Source organism: Neopelma chrysocephalum, unplaced genomic scaffold, assembly GCF_003984885.1.
Source record: "Neopelma chrysocephalum unplaced genomic scaffold, ASM398488v2 Primary Assembly neopelma1_24, whole genome shotgun sequence".
NCBI classification, from domain to species: domain Eukaryota; kingdom Metazoa; phylum Chordata; class Aves; order Passeriformes; family Pipridae; genus Neopelma; species Neopelma chrysocephalum.
The window spans coordinates 24,660,238-24,679,612 of record NW_020897693.1 but is presented as its reverse complement, the minus strand read 5'-3'; the positions used below and the strand labels follow the sequence as shown (position 1 = coordinate 24,679,612).

Sequence of the window (19,375 nt, the reverse complement as noted above, 5' to 3'; positions counted from 1 at the left end):
TTTTAACACTATTTGTACAATGGTGGTTAATAGTTTACTATTTTCTGCAGCTGGAACATGAGGTGGCACAGTCATCCAGAAATGAACTAATGCAGCAAGGGTTTTTTTCCTTTTTTTTAAGCAAACACATAAATGCCTATGCCTTTAAGCTTCAAGACATAGTACTATTAGCAGACACAGAAAGTATTGACTTCTGTTCTCCAAACTGAACACACAAAATAGTTCCTTTCTGCATTAATTGCAGCAATTTCATCAGAATGGAAAGAACAGTTTTAGTTTCTCACAGCCAAGACTTGTTAAGACTTCAACTCCTCAATAATCCATCACTCCACTTTTATCTAGACTAAGTAGATAATAGGACAGCTGATTCACATGTGATAAGACAATTCAACAGTAATGAAATGTGCATTGTCCTAACAGCTGCCTGTATTTGTGCAATTCCCCCATTTAAAACCAAACATGCCACAGGCTTCTTGTATGTGGCAATCCTCCTCTGAAAGTGTCTCTAAAAATTATTTAACTCTTACAGAAAAGAAGTTTGTTTCATGCAGAAGAGATGTAATGAAAGCCTGTTGTCACAAAGAGGAAAAGACCAGCTATTTTTCTGAAGCTGGAATACTTATTAAGTCTTTCAATCCACAGAATATCTGAAATAAGAGTGAAAGTGACAACTGCAAGATCCAAACATAATTCAGGCTTTTCAAAGTGAAGTTCAATAGATTAAATACAACTTGTCAAAGAGGCATCAAAGTAGACTACAAGAGCTATTTGAAACTGTCTGCAGGTCACTTTAAAGTATGATACTAGGGTGCATATGTATTTCAACACTTACACCTGTAAGAGCAGGTAGTCTTGGAATGTAATATTATCTTGATATTTAGATTTGGTTTAACTGTTTCACAATACAAGTAATGCTTATGTAAAAAAAAATTATCAAGGATATGAATACAATTTCAGTAAAATCCATTGTTTCTGTTTATTTCAAGCCTACACACATAGAAAACATCCTCCTTCCCAAATCCACAGAAAACTATTATTCACAAAACTGTATCAAAACAAGTCAGAAGTGTATTTGTAAAATCATTTTATCACATTTTGGCAGCTATCATTTTCCAGAAGGGATTAAAATGCTTAAACGCATTAAATTAAGGAATAAGGGAAAAATATAAAGATGGAAAACATAAACATGGCATACTTGTATTTTGTTACAGCAGAGCACAGATGTTCGAGACTCCAACACTTAGTTGCTCATCTACACTTTAGCGCTCAGAGTAATGACTGTCTGAATTGAAGCAGTGTTCCATATAAATCAGAAACAACTATGCAACACATTCAACCTGAAAGTAGCAGATCTCATTTTACAGCAATGTGATCAGCAGCTACAATTTACAAAAAGAGATTACAAAAATCCAGTCAGTATGAAAACAAAAATATTCTAGGTCTGCAATAGTTGAAGATTATGTGAATATTTCTATTTTATCCCTTTAAGGGACAGTGCTACACATCCTGTCTCCCTGACAGCAGATTAGTCTAGCTAATAAGAATCCAGTTTAGTACTCAATGCAACAAACCAAGAAGAAATAGAAACAATACTGCAGCTATGGTTATTTAGAATGAAAACACTTTATTTTTTTCCAACAAGGTTCAAAGTCAAACTTGCGTCTGTGAGTGCCCACTTCAATTAGCAGGTATTAACAAAATTTGTGTGAAAAGTTTTAGAGATGAAAAGTTTTCACAATTGCTTCAAAATGAATCTTGTTAAATAGTTAGCCCCATGTTTTGCCTGGAATTCTCATCCTCCCTTCCCCCCTTCTAACAATAGACACTCATATGATATTTAAACTAGAAGAGGAATAAATAACTTCATTAAGACTTGAAGAACAAATGTGGAAGCAGAGAGAAAAACACTTGCATTCAGTCTCATTCTGAGACAAACCAAGCCATTTAACTTATAGAATAAACATAAATTGTTTAAGGAAAGATAATACACAAGCATGCTCAATCTATTTTCTCTGAATGTTTATCTGTAGCCTACAATGTGTAGGATAGTAGACTGAAGACAAAAATTAGACTATGCTGTCTGGCTTTTACAAAGGCTATTAAAAATGGCTTTATTTTTTTTCCTCCTCTAATGCAGCATCAGCTCAATATAAAGTTCCTTACATAAGAATCAACTGCCGTCATAAAACTAAGCATTTGCATTGTGCAAAGCTGGAATAACTTCACACCAGTAGGATGATTTGCATGGTTTTGTATTCTGAAATAGTTGACTATGAAACACCTGTTTCACTTTGTACCAGAAAACTCAGCACAAAATATAGCTGCAAATCTCCACACTTAGACAGATGTTCAGTCTTCTGTAAAACTGGAAGATCTGGCAAGATGAACTGGCAAAAGCAACCACTTGCTAATTCAAAATGTAAGCTTAGATACTTTCAAGTTTCTACACACAAAAGTGTCCACTCATTCAAGAAAAAAAAAGAATCAACACATCACAAATTAGCACTATAGCATCCATCTTCAAAACCTTTCTCTCTTCAATGCAAAATGTGTAAAGACTTCCAACTCCAAACTTGCCTGCTTCAGATGCCAGAAAATGAAAACACAGCCCGCTTTAAGTTTGGTATAATGCAGTGGGGCTGATGTCCCTCTACACAGCACATGTGTACTTTTTTGTCCTTTCCTATTCTCCCAGCCCTCCTGCACCTCAAGTGTTAAAACTGTGATAACAATAAAGCAGCCTGCAGGAAGGGAGAGATCATTTTATTTACATCTCACTGCAGAAGGTAAGCTCCTGGAGAGCTAATGCTAATTTTTTTAATACCAGGAACAATCTGTAAGCACTATTAAGTAGCAGTACCTGCGTGATATGAGAGTACTCTTTACTGAGAAATAGGTATAACTCCTTCAAAACTGAGACATACATAATCATTAAGACATGCTAACTTCTTATCCAGCTAATTAATGGGGTAGTTTTTTCTATCAGCAAGCTCTAAGCAATACCTAAACTTTGACTCTTACAGTTATAAAACACTGGATTGTTTTTCCTTAGCTCTGCAGAAAGAGAAAGATTGCCAGAAGGATTCTTCGGTTTCAGTTTAGGGGATGGGTAAGTCCTGGGTCACACTTCAAATAAGTACTCTTTAAGCAATACAGCCTCAAGTATTTTCAGGGGACACTGAGGCAAAAGACACACTGTTTTTCAAAGATATTAGTTTCATATCAAATAGTATAACATGAAGAACAGCTTTGTGGAGGAATCCTCCATCCTCAAGTACATATGTGCTTCTGCATCACAAGAACATATAGGAAAAGGATTAATTCTGCTTGATTCTTAAGACATATCCTAGAAACAGCATTTTCAGAAGGTATCACATGATAGCATTTATGCCTATGATAGTTCATAAACTTAATTCTTGGATTCACTGAGACAACTATATGGAATTAATGGAGTTATACAGCTATTAAGACATTTTACTCATGTCCTTTGACCAGATATTATACATGTACATTCTGTAACAGCAAAACTGATTCCTAGCCATTTGAGAACTAAAGAGAATACAAGAAGCTGAGCCTGAATATAGTGTGAATAGTTTAAATTAAGATCATGACAGAAAAATAATTTCATAATGGAGACATCAGAATCCCGTTCTTACAGTCTAGCAGCTGCCTGAAAACAGTAAGAAAATTCATTTAAAGTAAGGCACAGATACTGACAATGTTTAATACTGTATTATCGATGCTGTCAAAATACAACTTTTGGCAATTAAAAAGAATGCACTATTTTATTAGTAATTTCTCAATAACAATCCTCAAGTCAATCTTACCTTGCCTCTAGAACAAAAGCACCATCCACAGTTATGATTTGGTAACTCCATGACCACATACAGAATTCATTACAAGCCCACATATTTACACCTACAGTCAAGCCAGTTTTTTAAGTACTAGGGTATCCCTTTAATCAATTACAACTATTACTTCTATTATCAGAAGTAAATGGCCTTGAGTTACTTAATTTTGTCCATTAAAAAAAAACCACAAGAGAAAAGATCTGCGTTTCCATTGCCTTTACAGTATTCTCCTTGAGGAATAATCTAAGAGCTTCAGCAATTGCTACCCAAATTATGAAGCTAGACTTTATGTTACTTTTACATTTAATTGGTCAACAGAACAGTAAAGTAATACAAGAATGTTGTCATACTGTAGTTTCTTAGAACTTTTCAAATGTTCTTGCTGTCAATTAAAAATTTAATCTCAAACTCTTTTGAGCATGAAATATCTCTAATGATAACTAGCAAAAATAATTTGGCTATGTGCATGTCTCCAGATTGCCCCACAAAGTTATCGGGTTTGGGATGTCCCAGAAACTTTTCTCTGTTAACTGACTGCCCTGGGGAGTGCAAAACCTTTGGTGGTTTACAGGATATTCAAATAACCAAAAGCACCAAGTTCTGATGACAGATTTCTACTTGGCCTTTAGAAGTCAGCAATAACAATATGTAAACTAAATACAAAATGAAGCATCGGGAGGTCTAAAGTTGTTGACCACTACAGGGGTTTAAAATTTATTTATTTATTCTGTAAAGCAAAAACCACTTGGGGCTATCAAAAGGCTTTTCTCCTGCACAGCAATAAAAGTGCACATGCTTAATGCTAGGTATGAGAACAACCCTTGTAAGTACTTAGCTTTCTAAGAAAGAAGATTTGGTCATACATGCTGTGCATGTATATCTATGTTTTAAGTAAAGCGCTGGCACTTCGTAAGTTTTAATTGAAAAAGCATTCTTTCTAATCACAAAATTAAAAAAGGCAACAGCAAGCCTAAAATCAAGACTCTCTCAGAGCTATTAAGGTATAGCTTTTAAATTAAAATAGAACAGCATAGCAATATGACAGCAAAAGAACTTATAGCTGTATTCTCAATGCTATTGTTGGTATAAATTTGCCATCACCGATCAGGCTGAAACTTAATTTTGCAAAAGCTCTTTGTCAGTTTCTTAAAGGAGGTAGTATAAAAAGGGTGTGATTTGAATAACATGGCCTCACCTGGCTGTAAACATTTCAAACAATAGACATAAATATCTATGATAAAAAGTACTGCGGAACAGATTCTAGAAATTGGTATTTTTTGAACTTGAAAAGAAAAAACAGTAGATATATTTAATATATTTACTTATTTGCATGTAGTTTAAATGATACAGAACAAGATTACTGTGTTAGAAATCCACATACAATATAAAAACATTTGTTAGACATAAATTCACCATTCTGCTGACACTTGCAATAACTGTTTATCCAAGCTTAACTTCAGGTATTTATAATATTTTTTCATACATGAATCTTTGTATATGTGCAATATTTCATTAACTACACAATGTGAAACCCTGATTTTTGTAGTTTTTCATCACAATCTTGAACATAATAGCTATTTGAATCTTAACACATTGGCTTTTCGAAACACTAGTAATTAAGGCATCTTTGCTGTATAGTTTCTATTTAGTGCAAACAAAACTGTCTTTAATAATTTGATTAAAACATAGAAGTAACTGAATATCCCAAAGATGGGTTTTTTAATGTAACTGGAAGATAGTTGTGCATTTTGGAGTTCTCTTGTGAAAGAGACATTTAAAAGCTCTTAATGCTGATTGCTTTTGTTGGTTCCTTATAACTGGTTCTGCTGTCTTGCCTTCATGACAGTATAATTCATCTTCTTTTATGCGATGTTGTAGGAAAATACAGTAGCATTTAAATGAATGCCTAGTAATTGAGTGAATCCCAAATGCAGCAAAGGCATACAGTTTTCATAGCGCACTTTCACCTCACTGAAGTAAAAGTTGCTCCTACTAGACATTTTTCCACTTCAATGTGAAGTAGATTGCTAGGATTTTGTTAGTGGTTTCATTAAACAGCTTGACAGTTCAGTTCTCTTCTGCCAGTATTTCTCAAAAGGCTTTCTGTATGTATTTCAGGGATACTTTAGGGGATTGTTTCACCACATGAGCACACATAGTTTCTCAATCATGTCAGTGTAGCTGTAATAAATAAGCATTTACATCCTAGAAGAAAAAAAAAAAAAGGAGAAAGAGTTTGTCACATTACTTATAGCTGTAATATCAACTCTATGTCTGAAGTGGGGTAACCAATCAGGACCATAACACAAGAATAATTATATTAGGCCAAATTTCAGAGTAAGTTATCTTCATGATTACTTTCAATTAATGCTTTCAATGACATTTCTTTATCTACTAAAAAGCCTGCAAGAACAGCAGGATTAGTTTACAAAGCCATCAATTTAGTCTGTTATCCCTCTGCTCCCTGAATACACAGCAATGATAATCATCGTCATACAATCATGTAGTTTAAACATGTCAAGCGTGATATTCCTTCACCCAATCCCTCCAACACTATTGTACCCAATCCTTCCAACATTCTTGTACTGCTTTTGCTCCTGACTCTCTCCGGTGACCATGGCCACAATCTATCCTGATATATATTAAGAAGCAGGCAAATGAACATAAGGGTAACCTGAATCCTAGAGAAACAAACTGACACTAGCTGTTATGTTGATCTAGTAAAAGAACTAGGCAGTCAATGCTAGATGCTCTCACAGCTCTACCAGTCGGGAGTTAGAACGCAGTTATTCTGCATCCTTGCTGACAAACTCTGCAAGGAGCTCTTAATTATCTTTGTAGGGATACCAAAACTGAAGTCACGGGTGCACGGCAGTCCCAGAAAAAACAAGATATAACTTACTGGTTTGATACATCAAAATAGGCCAATTCTGTAGGCACAGAATTATGAATTCCACAAAACTTCTTAAGATGTAAGTAAAAGATCCTAAGTTCTTTTCAAGTTCACTCAAATCCTGCACATAACTAACCAAGTGTCTGCTGTAAGCTCTTTCTCACTTGTCTACCTCCACCAGGTCCCTCCATGTGGAGAGGTTTCTTGCTCAGTAAACTCTTTGTGTCACTAGAGACAAGAACAAGCAGCAAAACATGCATCTACCAGACACCCTCATTATATTACTGACACCACAAACTACTGAGAAAGGCAAACAGGGATTTGGCTTAGATAGATCTGCTCTTCTGCTTTCCACAAGCTTAGAATTTTCTAAGCATTAGGTCAGCAATAAGCTTTAGAATTTAGTATGTTGTCATTTGCCCCATCACCTGATGCGCAAGTACTAATGACATTCCTGGGTTAAGATTTTCCATTCTGCCTCACACTTACAACCATGGGTACAACAGATTTCAGAGAAAACATCTGTCTTTTCCACAGTTTACCGACTCATCTGAGTCCTTTTTTACATCAATTTTAAGGCTTATTACTATTAGCTACTTTGTTATTAAGGAGATGCTTCCTCTGTAAAGAAAGAAAAAAGGATAAAAAACTATACAACTATCATCACAGGGAATCCACTCCAGACTTCTGTAAAAATCATGCAATACACTTGAGCATTAGTGGAAAATAAGTAAAGGTGTTTCTATCCATCCACAGTTTAGCATAAATAAAACAAGAGGAATACTGCCAGTGATACAACATTGTTTGCTACTGAACACAACTGGAACTGGATTACCTTAGCTATACTACCAGTATATCCTGGAACCATAGTAAGATGATTCTCCTGTTCCCATAAAACACTCAGTTGTTGTTTTAAAATATGAATATTTCTGAAAAAAAATGAACAACACTTTATAACATATGTAGTACATTTCAGCAGTCTTTTTCACTAAAATGCATTAATATTGCATACAGACAGCCTATACAATAGATATTACCACAAGATCCGAAAAATTTTGATCCAACTTCTACAGCATTTGTATAACCCCAATATGACTATGTTCTACATGTCTTAAAACACCAGTAAAAAAACCAAAACCAAAAACAAAATCAAAAACTTGGATTACCCTTAAAGTAAGCTTCCAAACACTATCTGTGTCTTATGAACAGAACTACTTTTAAGTACTTTTAAACTTTAACTTTGAAATTATGAGTATAATTTTGTCTTTTGTAGGCAAGATGCGCTCCTATTGATCAGAATTGAAACATACTGAGATGAAATAAGCTACAGAAACACATTTAAATATTTCCCAACACTGTACTCACCCATCCTCTGCCTTTTCTGTATGTGCAGATAGTTCTGACCACCATCTTTTAATGACAGCCTGAAGCCAGTTTAAACCAACTATCACATATCTGTAACAACATATTTTACACATTATGCACTTCATCCTCTGCATACAGTATCTACAGGTCAGATAGAGTGTCAAGATAAATTGGCAAGCAATTAAGAAAGCAACACATTTGCTATTCTGGAAGAAGAAAAACCTAGACAAATTGGCAAGTTTAAATACTTGCATACATTTGCCATTTCTAAGTGGTAAACTGAAGTTCTTGCTGAAAAAGTAGAAATTTCTCAGGTATTTTGCCAGAAAACTCTGCCTTGATTTTATGTTATAAAGCATACTAAACCCTTAGTGCTATTCTGTTTTACTGTTTAGGATAAATAAATCTGCATAAGGGCAAAACCAGTCCTATCCCCCAAGTCCTTAACCTTGCAGAAAAGTTTTTGCACCTCTAGTTTGTTAACAGAAAGCTCCCCCTCAGGTAGGCACTCCTGAGAAAGGCAAAGCTGGGAGAAGGGGCAGAGGGAAAAAGAGTCAGAGGACTAAAATCCATTAATTTCCAGGGCTCTGCATAGCCAGGAAGTAATAAGTGTTTTGAAAACTTTCAGAATTGATACTTACTCTTCGTATTTGCTTTTAAGCAGAGATTTCACTAAAGGCAAAAGATCTACACAGCAGCCAACTGAAACATATGCTTTTTCTTCCTGTAAACTTAAAAAACAAGATGTTTCAGAAGTGTTTGAATTCCAATGTTGTTATAGGAGATTCTAATCCCCCACTTTTTTTTTGTTTGTTTGTACCTGTTTGTAAGAACAGGAAGGCAGTCTACTACTACTCCAAGATCTTGTATCCTAGAAATATTAAGAATAAAATCAGAAATGTTGCTAAAGTATATGCTTCCACTATGATTTAAAAAGTATAACAAAGTTATAACACTTAAAGAACTGCTGAAAATACTGCAGCATATTTAGGATTGCTATTATTTTAAGAACATAAAAGAGACACTTATTTTACCTCACTAAGTAGGCTACCAGTTCACTTATACTTCTCCTTCTCCAGAAGGTTAAAGCTACATTCAGCCTCAGATTCCTGCTGAAAAGAACTTGAGCCATAGTTTCATGGTCCTGAGAAACCTGTATGTTTTTGAAAATATAAAAGAAGTTTGCCACAAGTTAAGTAGCCAGGAATAACACAATAAGCTGCTGTACTATAGTAATCTAGGATATGAAAATATACTTTTCTACCGGTATGCTAATGAGTTTGTTTTAGAAATTTAGCTGACAATGGCCTTAAATCCACAAATTTCCCTTACAAGGAGACAAAAATATTAAACCTACTTTACGCCAAAGCTATAAGGTTTGTATCTCTTTACCACCTAAAGAGAGGTATCTAATAATTAAATAGAGCACTCATGAGCATCAAACTGTAATTCTTATGAACTCTGAGAACTTTTTACTCAGATGATTAATAATTTTGACACAATTCAGACATAAATAAGTACATGTTCCAAATTCTGACAGAAAAGGTTCATTTCTAAAAAAAGCTTGTTCTCTGAATGAAGTTCAGGTATTTTATTAAATTGACCTTGGATTGGAATGAACACTGCAGAGCCACGCATATCTCTCAAAACAGTTCAGTAGTCATCTGTGTTCAGTGATTTGGTCCTTAGTTTCTCAGAGAATGAATCTTCCCCAGTGTCCATTTCTTTATCCTTCTTTCTGCAACCTCTTTAACTGGAGCTATTCTGCTGCTCCTTTCCTGAAACTATCAAATTAAACAGTGCAGGATGCCACAGACTTGCACCTTCAGTCCACCAGACTCTCAAGGCTCTCTTCATAGATGCCCAAACTTACAGCTCCATGAAAAGACAGCATAGTCTTTGATCTTATCTTCCCTGCCATGCCTCAGGGACTTAAATGGCCTTCACTGTCACAAAACCCATTTTGTTTAAATGTATGACCTTTTAGCCAGATTCAGGAGCCCTGAAAGCATCTACCACATTTCCTCCAGCAATCTTAACAAGAAATACAGCCTTACACAAACACTTAAGTTAGTTTCACACACACAAATTTGATACTGCTATTAAAAATTGTCCAAGTCTACCTCACCAGTTTATTCCCATTGATACACTTTCACACTTCTATAAACATGTACATGGCCATGTGTTCAGCCAGATCATGAAACCTAACCAAGTCAAAACAATTTTAACCCAGTCTAGTCTGGCAGATCTGAGCTTTTGACATGACACAAACATGGGGAAAACTGGCAGGACTATTACTGTTGACAACTGTATCACCATAAACTGACAGACAGTGATTGTAAATCACAAGACCCAAAATTTAAAGAATTGAAGAAAATTAATCTGTATGAAAACAACAACAGTTAACTACCAGGAATACTTTTATTTTAAACTAAAGTTTCTTCAAATGTTACTTACCTCTGAAAAAAATCCACTGTATTTGGATGAGGGGCCTTCTGTTTGAGATGAGCCAGAGTCACTAGAATTTAGCAAGTGTGTACGACTGTTGTGAAGTTTTGCTGGCAGATTCCCTGCACAAGCCAGTTCATTTTCTTTATTTGCCATGTCACAGCCCCTAGATTTAGGGCACAGTTTCTTTCTGTAACAAGGCTTTGGAGTATAACAATGAACTTTTCTTTTACAATATACCACTTTGAAAAGAGAGAGGGGACTGGTCACCGTTTTTCCAACCGTTATTCTGCAATAACAAAGCAGTATTTTAATGAAGGTTGCTCTAAACCTAATCAATACTTTACATTATTAAGTTAAAATATATAAATATAAATTCAGTAGTCAACTTCCAGGTTATTGAAAACGTTTTTTTCCCCCCAATATATACTTTCATGACATTTGGGTTATCAGAAGAAATGTCACCAATATTCTTCTGTGTTTTTATTAATGCAGAGACTTAGTATTATGGAAGGGAACACAAGAACCAAGTATTGTCAGTAAAATCAAGACCTATCTTCTATTTGTGTCTGCTTTGGTGTTGTAATCGATTTCAACTCCTTCTTCCTCCCTACCTCCATTGTACTTGAAACTCAGATACTACAGAGCACAGTCCTCCTACCTGTTTGTGTATGAAGCCAGCTGTTTTGGAGATTTCTTACCCTGGGAGAAAGGAAACAGAGAAGAAAAAAAGGTTTAATAATAAAAAAGGCCCAAACACTCCCATTTATACTATTTAGCATTAATAGTAACATTTACATTGTGCACATCAGCAAAACAATGTTATCACCTTTTTTATTAACACATAGAGGCTATTGGCACCTTCATCACTGTTTGAAGAGATCTCACAGTGAGTTTACCTCCTTAGTGCTTCCTCTTTACTCCACTGCCTTACTCTTCAGCCAGTAACACAGGTAAGAGGTTATGAAAACTGGTTTTGAATAGCAAGAATTCAGTGAAAATATATGTGTTACCAGACAACGTGGTAGATCAAGCTGTACAATTATAAGACACAGATCCATTTCAATGAAGGTGTTTCACCTACTCCACCTCTCACTTGTACCATAGAGCTTGTACCAGAGAGAACTTTTTCATGACAGAATTCCTGTATTTAAACATTCTTGGCTAGGTTGCAGAAAAACAGGTATGAATAAAATCGTATCAGTACCTACTGCTCACCTGGACAATACAATGCACTTATGAGTGCAGCCACTGCCTGTGTCTATTGTAATGCATAGTTTTCATAATGTAACCGCTGTTCAAGCTAAAGCTCTATTATCTAAACATGAAGTGCCTAGTAGCGCTGTGCTTCTAGTTTTAGACTGCTCAGAACTACGAACATGTTTGAATGTTTACTTCAGTTTCATCAGGGGACATAAAAAACCCCAACAAACACTACAACCAGCTCACCTCCTTCATGATCTTTTTAGTGGAAGAAGAGATTCCTTTTCTGTGGAGATCAATGGGATGACCTTCGATATGCAAAACTTTCTGGTTTTTAACATTGTGAGCTTCAGATGCCATAATCTCTCAAATCCCTGTTCTCAAGGGAAAGATATTTAGTTATATTTTAGTTATATTTTCTAAAACATGCAGTCAACTTTCTTCAAATGCAGCTGGCAAAACTAGGTAAAAGAATTCAATTATTGGCAAGATCTTCCATCATATAAATAACCCAAGACATCATCATTTAGCAAATGTTAGCTGGAGGCCTTATCATTAGTAACATGGTGATTAGCATTCCATAATCCCTATTTAGCTTTAAAAAAAAAAAAAAAAGGACACAAACCAGAAATCACCCCAAGAAACAGAGATCTTGTTTTCAGACTAGCTTTGTGTACACTTGCACTGAGGGTGCCATACAAGCAAGAATTCAAGAAAAGAATAAGGTAATTTATGAGACTCTTTCCTCATACTATGAATTTCATCTGTTGCCTAGAGAAAAATAACTAGTCCCACAAATGCTTCCAAGAGAGAAAGGCAGTTAAAAAAATAATTACTTTTTTCAGGAAGAAGGCAAACTTACCCAAAATAGCAAAGGTTAAAAAAATTGGAAGTAAAAGATCTTCCCCTTAATTTATTGGTAAATGCACCCCTGTCCATTTTTTTTCAACGTACGACTTTGGCTATTTTCCATACTAAAACCCATTATTCTATGTCCAAAGTACTTTGTCTTTGGAAGTATGCAAATATTTCCTTAAGAAGCAACACCAAGATTGAGACACTTGTACATATGATTTTGCATTTTTTTGGAAGTGATCACAAAATTCATTGCTTGAGACTGGATTCAACTACTATGTCATCATGGAGCATTATTCTTAAAATGTTTTAGCAAGACATTCTACACTACTTTTAAAAGACAATGACTTCCCCTAATATTATTGTTTTTTCCCCTAAAAGGTAAAACTCTTGTCCCAACATGAGTGCTCTAATCTCTTCCCTCCACTTTTAGCAACAGCCCTATCCTTTTTCTTCTATGTAGCAGATTTATCCCACATTAAGAACTTCAGTATTTAAAACACTAAGACACTGAGCACTGAAAAAGCCAGATGGCAAACAGCTTATTAGCCATGAAGATCCTTCCATATGGCATCTAAAGGCCATCAAATAAAATAAGCAGGTGGCAGGCTCAAAACAAGACAGAAGTTGTACTTTAAACATAAGGCATATTAAAATCCATATTGTAAGGTACAGTGGAAGCAATGTTTCAATTTTCTTTAGAAGAGGATCAGTACTAAAGATCTCATTTGAGATCTCTCTCAAAATAGGGAAGATTTACTGACAGAATCCCTTACCCTGTAAGATGGGAACATGGAGCCCTCAGACTACAGCAAGCATTGCAAATGGTAGCATTATTTAGGACAAGACCTATAACAGTTGGTGGTCAATACTTTTCCAGATATAATGCTGGCTTAATACTGGTTCAATAACTTGACTCTTTTCCGCCCTATGGGATGGTTATAACAGAATAGTTATCACAGTTAATTCTCACTTCCAATTCCTGGTTCTTCCACACCAGGCCTATAAATAAATATTAAAAAAGGGTTTTCCCCCCTTGAGGTTTAGAAAAAAAAACCAACAAACCAAACAATTTCTCCTCTGCTTATGGTTAAAACCATTTGGACTCAAAATGGGCCGTATATTAAAATCTGAACTTGGAGCACAACAAAAAGGCATATGCTGAGCAACTGAACTTTTGAAGAAAATCCCAACCCAACAACCCTAAAATCCAAACAAATCAAGCCTTATATTCAGGCCTATGATGAAAGCAGAATGGTAGGAGAACTTGGAAAAATCTTGGTATTTTTTTTCATCCCCTTTTTGACAATAAAGGTGAGGGGAAAGCAATAAACTCCAAAAGAATAGGGAGGACAACCTGCAACTACCAGAGCTAACCCCCACAGGATCATCTCATCAGAAGCTAAAAAAAGCCATAATCTCTGTACCTGAAGAATAATTTTTCTGATTACTCCCTTAACACACTACCAGCTTACAATTCTTCATGCCTAACACTGACCTCTCCTTCCTCTTTCCCACTAAGCAGTACGCAGGAATCTGATCGCCAATAAAAAAGACAGCACCATATAACTAGAATGCCCTTTACCTAATAGAAGTGTAAAACATCAGGTTAGAAAAAAAATGTCTTACCGAGGAAATTCAATTAGCATGTCAGTATTTAATATTGGGCTCTAAAGAGCCTAAAGCAACATCTCAAAATACCTGAACTAGAGGTATCTGAATTGGAGAAAAAGGGCCCTAGAGGGGTGGAAGTTCCCTACCAAAAGTTGCATGTGTCCAAGAAGAAAAATTAAGAGAACTACACTCTTTGACAAATGTGATCTAAAAACATATTACCCTCCAGCCTTCCACTTGAAACAGGAAGACAACAGAACTATCAATTCTTTCCTTAAAGACTGGTAACAGAAATCCAAAACAAGGCCAATAGACAATCAAATATAAAGGTACATCTGATGAAGCAAAGTAGAATTCTTATGTATATAGGAGAGGTTTCCACAGTTTAACCTGCTTTGTGTGGGTCTCAGATCATGCAGAAGCATCCGTGAACATATAAGCAGTAATGAAATAGCTGTGTTGTTAGCCAAGGTGCGGAACTTCTCCCTTGGAGCTGACAAAGCACCTAAAGAAATCATGTTGAAAATATAGTCAGTATTTAAAGACAGCCTCAAGGAAGATCCAGACTGACATCTCTGTTGTGCTAATTAGTAAACAATGTAGTCAAGAATAGACTTAGTGGACACAAACAAATAATATACTGGGAAAGATTCAACCTGGCTGTCATGAAGGCAACACAGCCTGGAGACGAGGAGGCTCTGGGGTGACCTCATTGCAGCCTTTCAGTACCTGAAGGGGCTACAAGAGAGATGGAGAAGGACTTTTTACAAGGGCATTTAGTGATAGACCAAGGAGGAACGGCTTCAAACTGAAAGAGGGTAGGTTTAGATTGGATATTACGACAAAATTCTTTACTGTGAGTGGTAAGGCACTGGAACAGGTTTCCTAGAGAAGTGGTGGATGGAAGTGTTCAAGGCTGGGTTAGATGGGGCTTTGATCAACCTGGTCAAGTGGAAGGTGTCCCTGGCCATGGCAGGGGAACTGAAACTAGATGATCTTTAAGGTCCCTTCTAATCCAAATCATTCTATAGTCCTCTCCTCCAAAACTAATGGAATTTATCAAGAGTATGTGGTAGTACAACATGGATAAAGGACAGCTGAATGATAGAGACTACTTGAGTTTCCAAAAAGCTTCCACAAGTCCCTCGCTTAAATTTTGAGGAAACTGTGCTTCCAAGTCATAAGGGGGAAAGCTTTAGCATGGAGTAATACTTAAGGAACAGCCATAAACTGTCTAAGTGGTTTCCACACTGCAGAAGGTCACCTCCAAATCCCTGCAGAAAACCTGCATTGGTTTATGCTCTTTGATATAGTCATAAGTTACATCACAAAAGGGATGAGTAGTTAATTGATGAAGACTGTTGACAACACAAAGTCACACCACACTGTGAAGATGAGGGCTAACTGAAGAATTAGAGAAGGACTGTGATGTACAATAAGCAGAAGCAATGACTATAAATTAATATAAAGCAAAGCCTGTGTGTCTGCAGGCATGAGGAAATTTTGGGTTCCTACACAGAAACACAGGCTCTGAGCTAATAACTGTCACCCACAAGATCTTTTAAACTAAGGATAGAATGCATGTTCCTTCAGCTCTGCCTCAATGTATCGTACAATCCCAAATTGTTTTACAACTATAACAAAGCAGACTGCAAATGTGAACAGAGATGGACAATGTCATTAAGATAATAGGCTCAAATTACATCGATTTCCCTCATCACATAGATGATTTCTCATAGCAAATGACAACCTTCCCTTCTCCCCCTTTTGTTCTCCTCAATTTTCATAAAGCAGAAGGACTAGAGTAATAGCAGCCATATATCCTGATAGGTAAGCTGTTTTGTTTCCACAGTCAACGGACAACACCTGTGCAAAGTTTTCTTGATGGTTCTGCTACTTTCTATCTCTGATCTCTCCCAGATGCAATAAAACTCTTCAAGCCATACCAGAATCAAGCAAAGAAAGTCAGCACTAACAGGCTTTCTAGTGCATATCTATCAAAGGCAAGTATTAACAACTCTGCCACTCCCTCCCATCCTATGTTCTGGGCATGGCCCCCAGAGAGGGACAAACTCTTCTTGGCACATTACATAATCTACACAAGTATTAACATAACATTATTTTCTTACAGAACATACACTGGAGTACTTTGCATGGCGGCAAAGAAAACATAAAATAGCTGGATATCTTAAGTCATCAGCAATATCTTTTAAAACCAACATTCTTCCATCCTATTCTTTGACCAAATTCTTAGTAGCTATTTTTTCCTGTAGCATTTCATGTACATTGGCCATTGCAAATGTTCCTGTGATTCTCCCCCACTCCTTATTAACTCAAGTTCAAGGGTGACAATATTAAACTCAGATGAAAGAGTAAATTAATTGTGACTCCAAAGGAGGGGAGTTCATGCTTTGAAAACATCCCAATGAAGTATACATCAGGGAACCAGTAATGGTTAACTAATTTCTCTGGTCATTATCATATTTGAAATGTTCACAAGAAACCTCTAACAACAGTTATTTCAAATTTACTTCCAAAAGGGTAATTTGTCTACAAAAAAAAATTAGCACTATCTTATGATATAGAAGTGATTTTGTAAGCCTGGCATAATTTAATTTCATTTTACTTCTGAAAAATGTTACAGAATCCATCTGTAACATTCTGTTTTAGAAGGCTTCCACATCCTTTGAATATGAAACAGTTTTTTTTCAAATTCCTTTTTTAGTAATTTATGTACTGACAGTTCACCAGGTGTTGAATACTGAATTTTCTTAAAAAAAGAAAGCAGAGTTCAAGATTGTAAGGAGTACGTTACTGCAAAATTTTGCTGCAACACTATAAAAAGTGCCTTATAGGCCAGCAGGACACAGTTTTTTTAATGTGCAATACCTGTCAGGTCATTTGTTCCAGTTTAAAGTTTCCTGTGTTGATAAAAATCACAGGAATTTTGTTAAATATGCAATAAAGACAAAGATTAATTGAGTAACTAATTAAGGTAAGTTAGCTTATACCTAAGGTTTAGGCTCATTTTTCTCTTACATATGGAATTTATATGTGGCCCACTGACAGCCATAATGAACCTCCAAAAATGACTAGAAGTTCGTTCAAGTTGAGCGAGGGTGAACGCAGGTGTGCATTAGCTCTCCTTGTGGAGATAGCCCAGGAGCCTAATAACTGAACCTTATTCACCTTTTCTAAAGAAAAAAAAAAAGTCAAACAAGTATCCAGTTTTCTGCATCTAAAGGTACCATTTACAGATATTTTAAGCTGCCATAAAGTTTCCAATACACCGAAGCTCCCATATTAATATTTTTACAGAAGCTTTAAGAAAATACTTATAAAATTAAATACAGTTTGTTTTTTTTTAAATTTATTGCTCAATCCAAAGAGTTTAAAAAAAACTGCAACAAGATTTTTGAATTCAAACCCAGAGAAAGACATATTCAAAAACCTCTCAAGGTCCACTTAGTGGAGGCATCCCCACTACATCCCCACCTGAATGAACAGTCTATGACTACATTTCACATGACTTTTCATGTTACCATAAAATACACTTCTATTAGTGACTACAATCCATTTATAATATTGAAAAAAATTTTGTAATTTAGAGGCAACCTTATTACACTGGGACTAACACGCAGTTAAAATTAGAAAAAAAAAAGGTTATTTAAATTATTACAATGAAAATAGATTGAAAAGAAAACATTCAAAATTGGGTAAGAGAATATACATACACACTACTATATAATAATACATATGTATCGGAATACTCATGTATATGTTTTTTAGTATACACACATAAAATACCTCAATATTATTTTAATATATTACAATGAAACCCTGAGTTATAAAGTTGAGGAATTCAAATAAATGGTAATTTGAGTTTAATGAAATAACTTCATAGAAATTTTAATCAAAATATTATAAGTTTTGATTAAAATGTCTAAAAACTGTTAATAAGAAGTTATAAGTGACATCTTTTGACAAGAACAAGATGTTCTTTCCAATCAGCAAGTCCAAACAGGCACTAGACTGCCTTCTGTTATGCTTTAATTTCACTAAACAGGGGTAACTATCCTTTTTTAGAACTTATTTCTCTGATTTCAGTCAGAGAATAGTACAAACAAAAAAGTGGGCAAAGCAAAATTCATGTCCCAAGAAGAGATGGAAGAAAGCTTCAAAGCAGAGCATGTTTCAAAACCAGAAACAACAGGTACCTAAAACTACCTCCAAATCTCTCTCCTTAATAAATCTCCCTATTCAAAATGTCATTTAGATCTGCATGCCAAACTACTCCAGCACAACACTGAAAAAAAAATAAATTTAAAGGCATTTGAACAAAGTAATTAATGCAGGATCTGATCTTCAAGCACCGAAGATTCCCCCCGCACCCCCTCCCCCCCTTTCCTCCTTGGAATCTGTCACACCCAAGAAATTAAATCCGTCAGCAGGCCTTACGCCCAGCTTGTTGTCTTCCCTTTCTCTGCAGCACGGGAGCTTTCCTCGCTCTCCTGGCACGTATCTGCCACTTTACACGCTTGTTCCGTGCCGGGGCTCATGGCCCCATCTTAGAGAACGCCCAAAGTGCCAGATCTCGCTCGCGGAAGCTGGGGGCACCGCACAGGGCTGGGCAGGGGCCCCCGAGGAGCGGGACGGAGCGGGACGGATCGACTGGCGTCCCCGCCGCCGGCCCGCCCGCCCGGCGCGGCGCCTGTGAGCCGCACCTGCGTCCGGCGAGGCACAGCGCGGCCCCGCTACGCTCCCCAAGGCTGGCGACCCGGAACCTTCGCGCTCCCTCGCCCCACTCACCCGCTGCTCATGGTCCCGGGCCGTGCCGCGGGCGGGGCGGCGGGATCGCTGGGATCGGCGGGATCGCTACTGCCGGGGCCCGGCGCCCCGAGCCTGCGCCATTCAAACGCCGCCGCGGTGCATGCCGGGCCGCGCGCGCCGCCCCGCGCGACACCGCCGCGCCCCCTGGCGGTCGCCGCGGCACGTGCCGCGCGCTGCCCGCGCCACTGGCGTCACCCGCGCTACTCGCGTCCTGCCCTGCTGCGACACAGCCCGGGAATGCCGAGGAATCTGTGGGTTCTTATGTTCTGTCAGGAACCTCGCAACCCCACCGTGTCTGCGGGATAATGACGTGGGC

At 36.9% G+C, this 19,375-nt stretch overlaps 1 protein-coding gene across 2 annotated transcripts; it reads right to left on the bottom strand.

Annotated features, from left to right (window-relative positions):
• Window positions 1-1,604: 1,604 nt before the first annotated feature.
• KATNBL1 (katanin regulatory subunit B1 like 1) lies at window positions 1,605-19,136 on the bottom strand. Of its 2 annotated transcripts, none has more exons than XM_027708851.1 (10): window positions 19,039-19,136; window positions 12,007-12,134; window positions 11,219-11,259; window positions 10,567-10,846; window positions 9,144-9,262; window positions 8,930-8,980; window positions 8,751-8,840; window positions 8,110-8,199; window positions 7,580-7,673; window positions 1,605-6,056 (listed from the first exon to the last, which is right to left on the bottom strand). In XM_027708851.1, the coding sequence occupies exons 2-10, from the start codon at window positions 12,118-12,120 to the stop codon at window positions 6,024-6,026; spliced, it is 912 nt and encodes a 303-aa protein (XP_027564652.1). In that variant the 5' UTR covers window positions 12,121-12,134; window positions 19,039-19,136; the 3' UTR covers window positions 1,605-6,023. The 2 variants fall into 2 exon arrangements, with proteins under 2 accessions (XP_027564652.1, XP_027564658.1); XM_027708857.1 differs by lacking the exon at window positions 19,039-19,136 and adding an exon at window positions 18,688-18,866.
• Window positions 19,137-19,375: the final 239 nt, after the last annotated feature.

Bases quoted from the DNA above. Each gene is read 5' to 3' on its own strand.
- KATNBL1 (XM_027708851.1), bottom strand. From the start codon at position 12,120: ATGGCATCTGAAGCTCACAATGTTAAAAACCAGAAAGTTTTGCATATC. The intron at 11,260-12,006 runs GTGAGCTGGTTG...CCTTTCTCCCAG, and splicing joins CTAAAAAGATCATGAAGGAG to GGTAAGAAATCTCCAAAACA. The intron at 6,057-7,579 runs GTAATCCAGTTC...TTTTTCTTCTAG, and splicing joins ATACTGGTAGTATAGCTAAG to GATGTAAATGCTTATTTATT.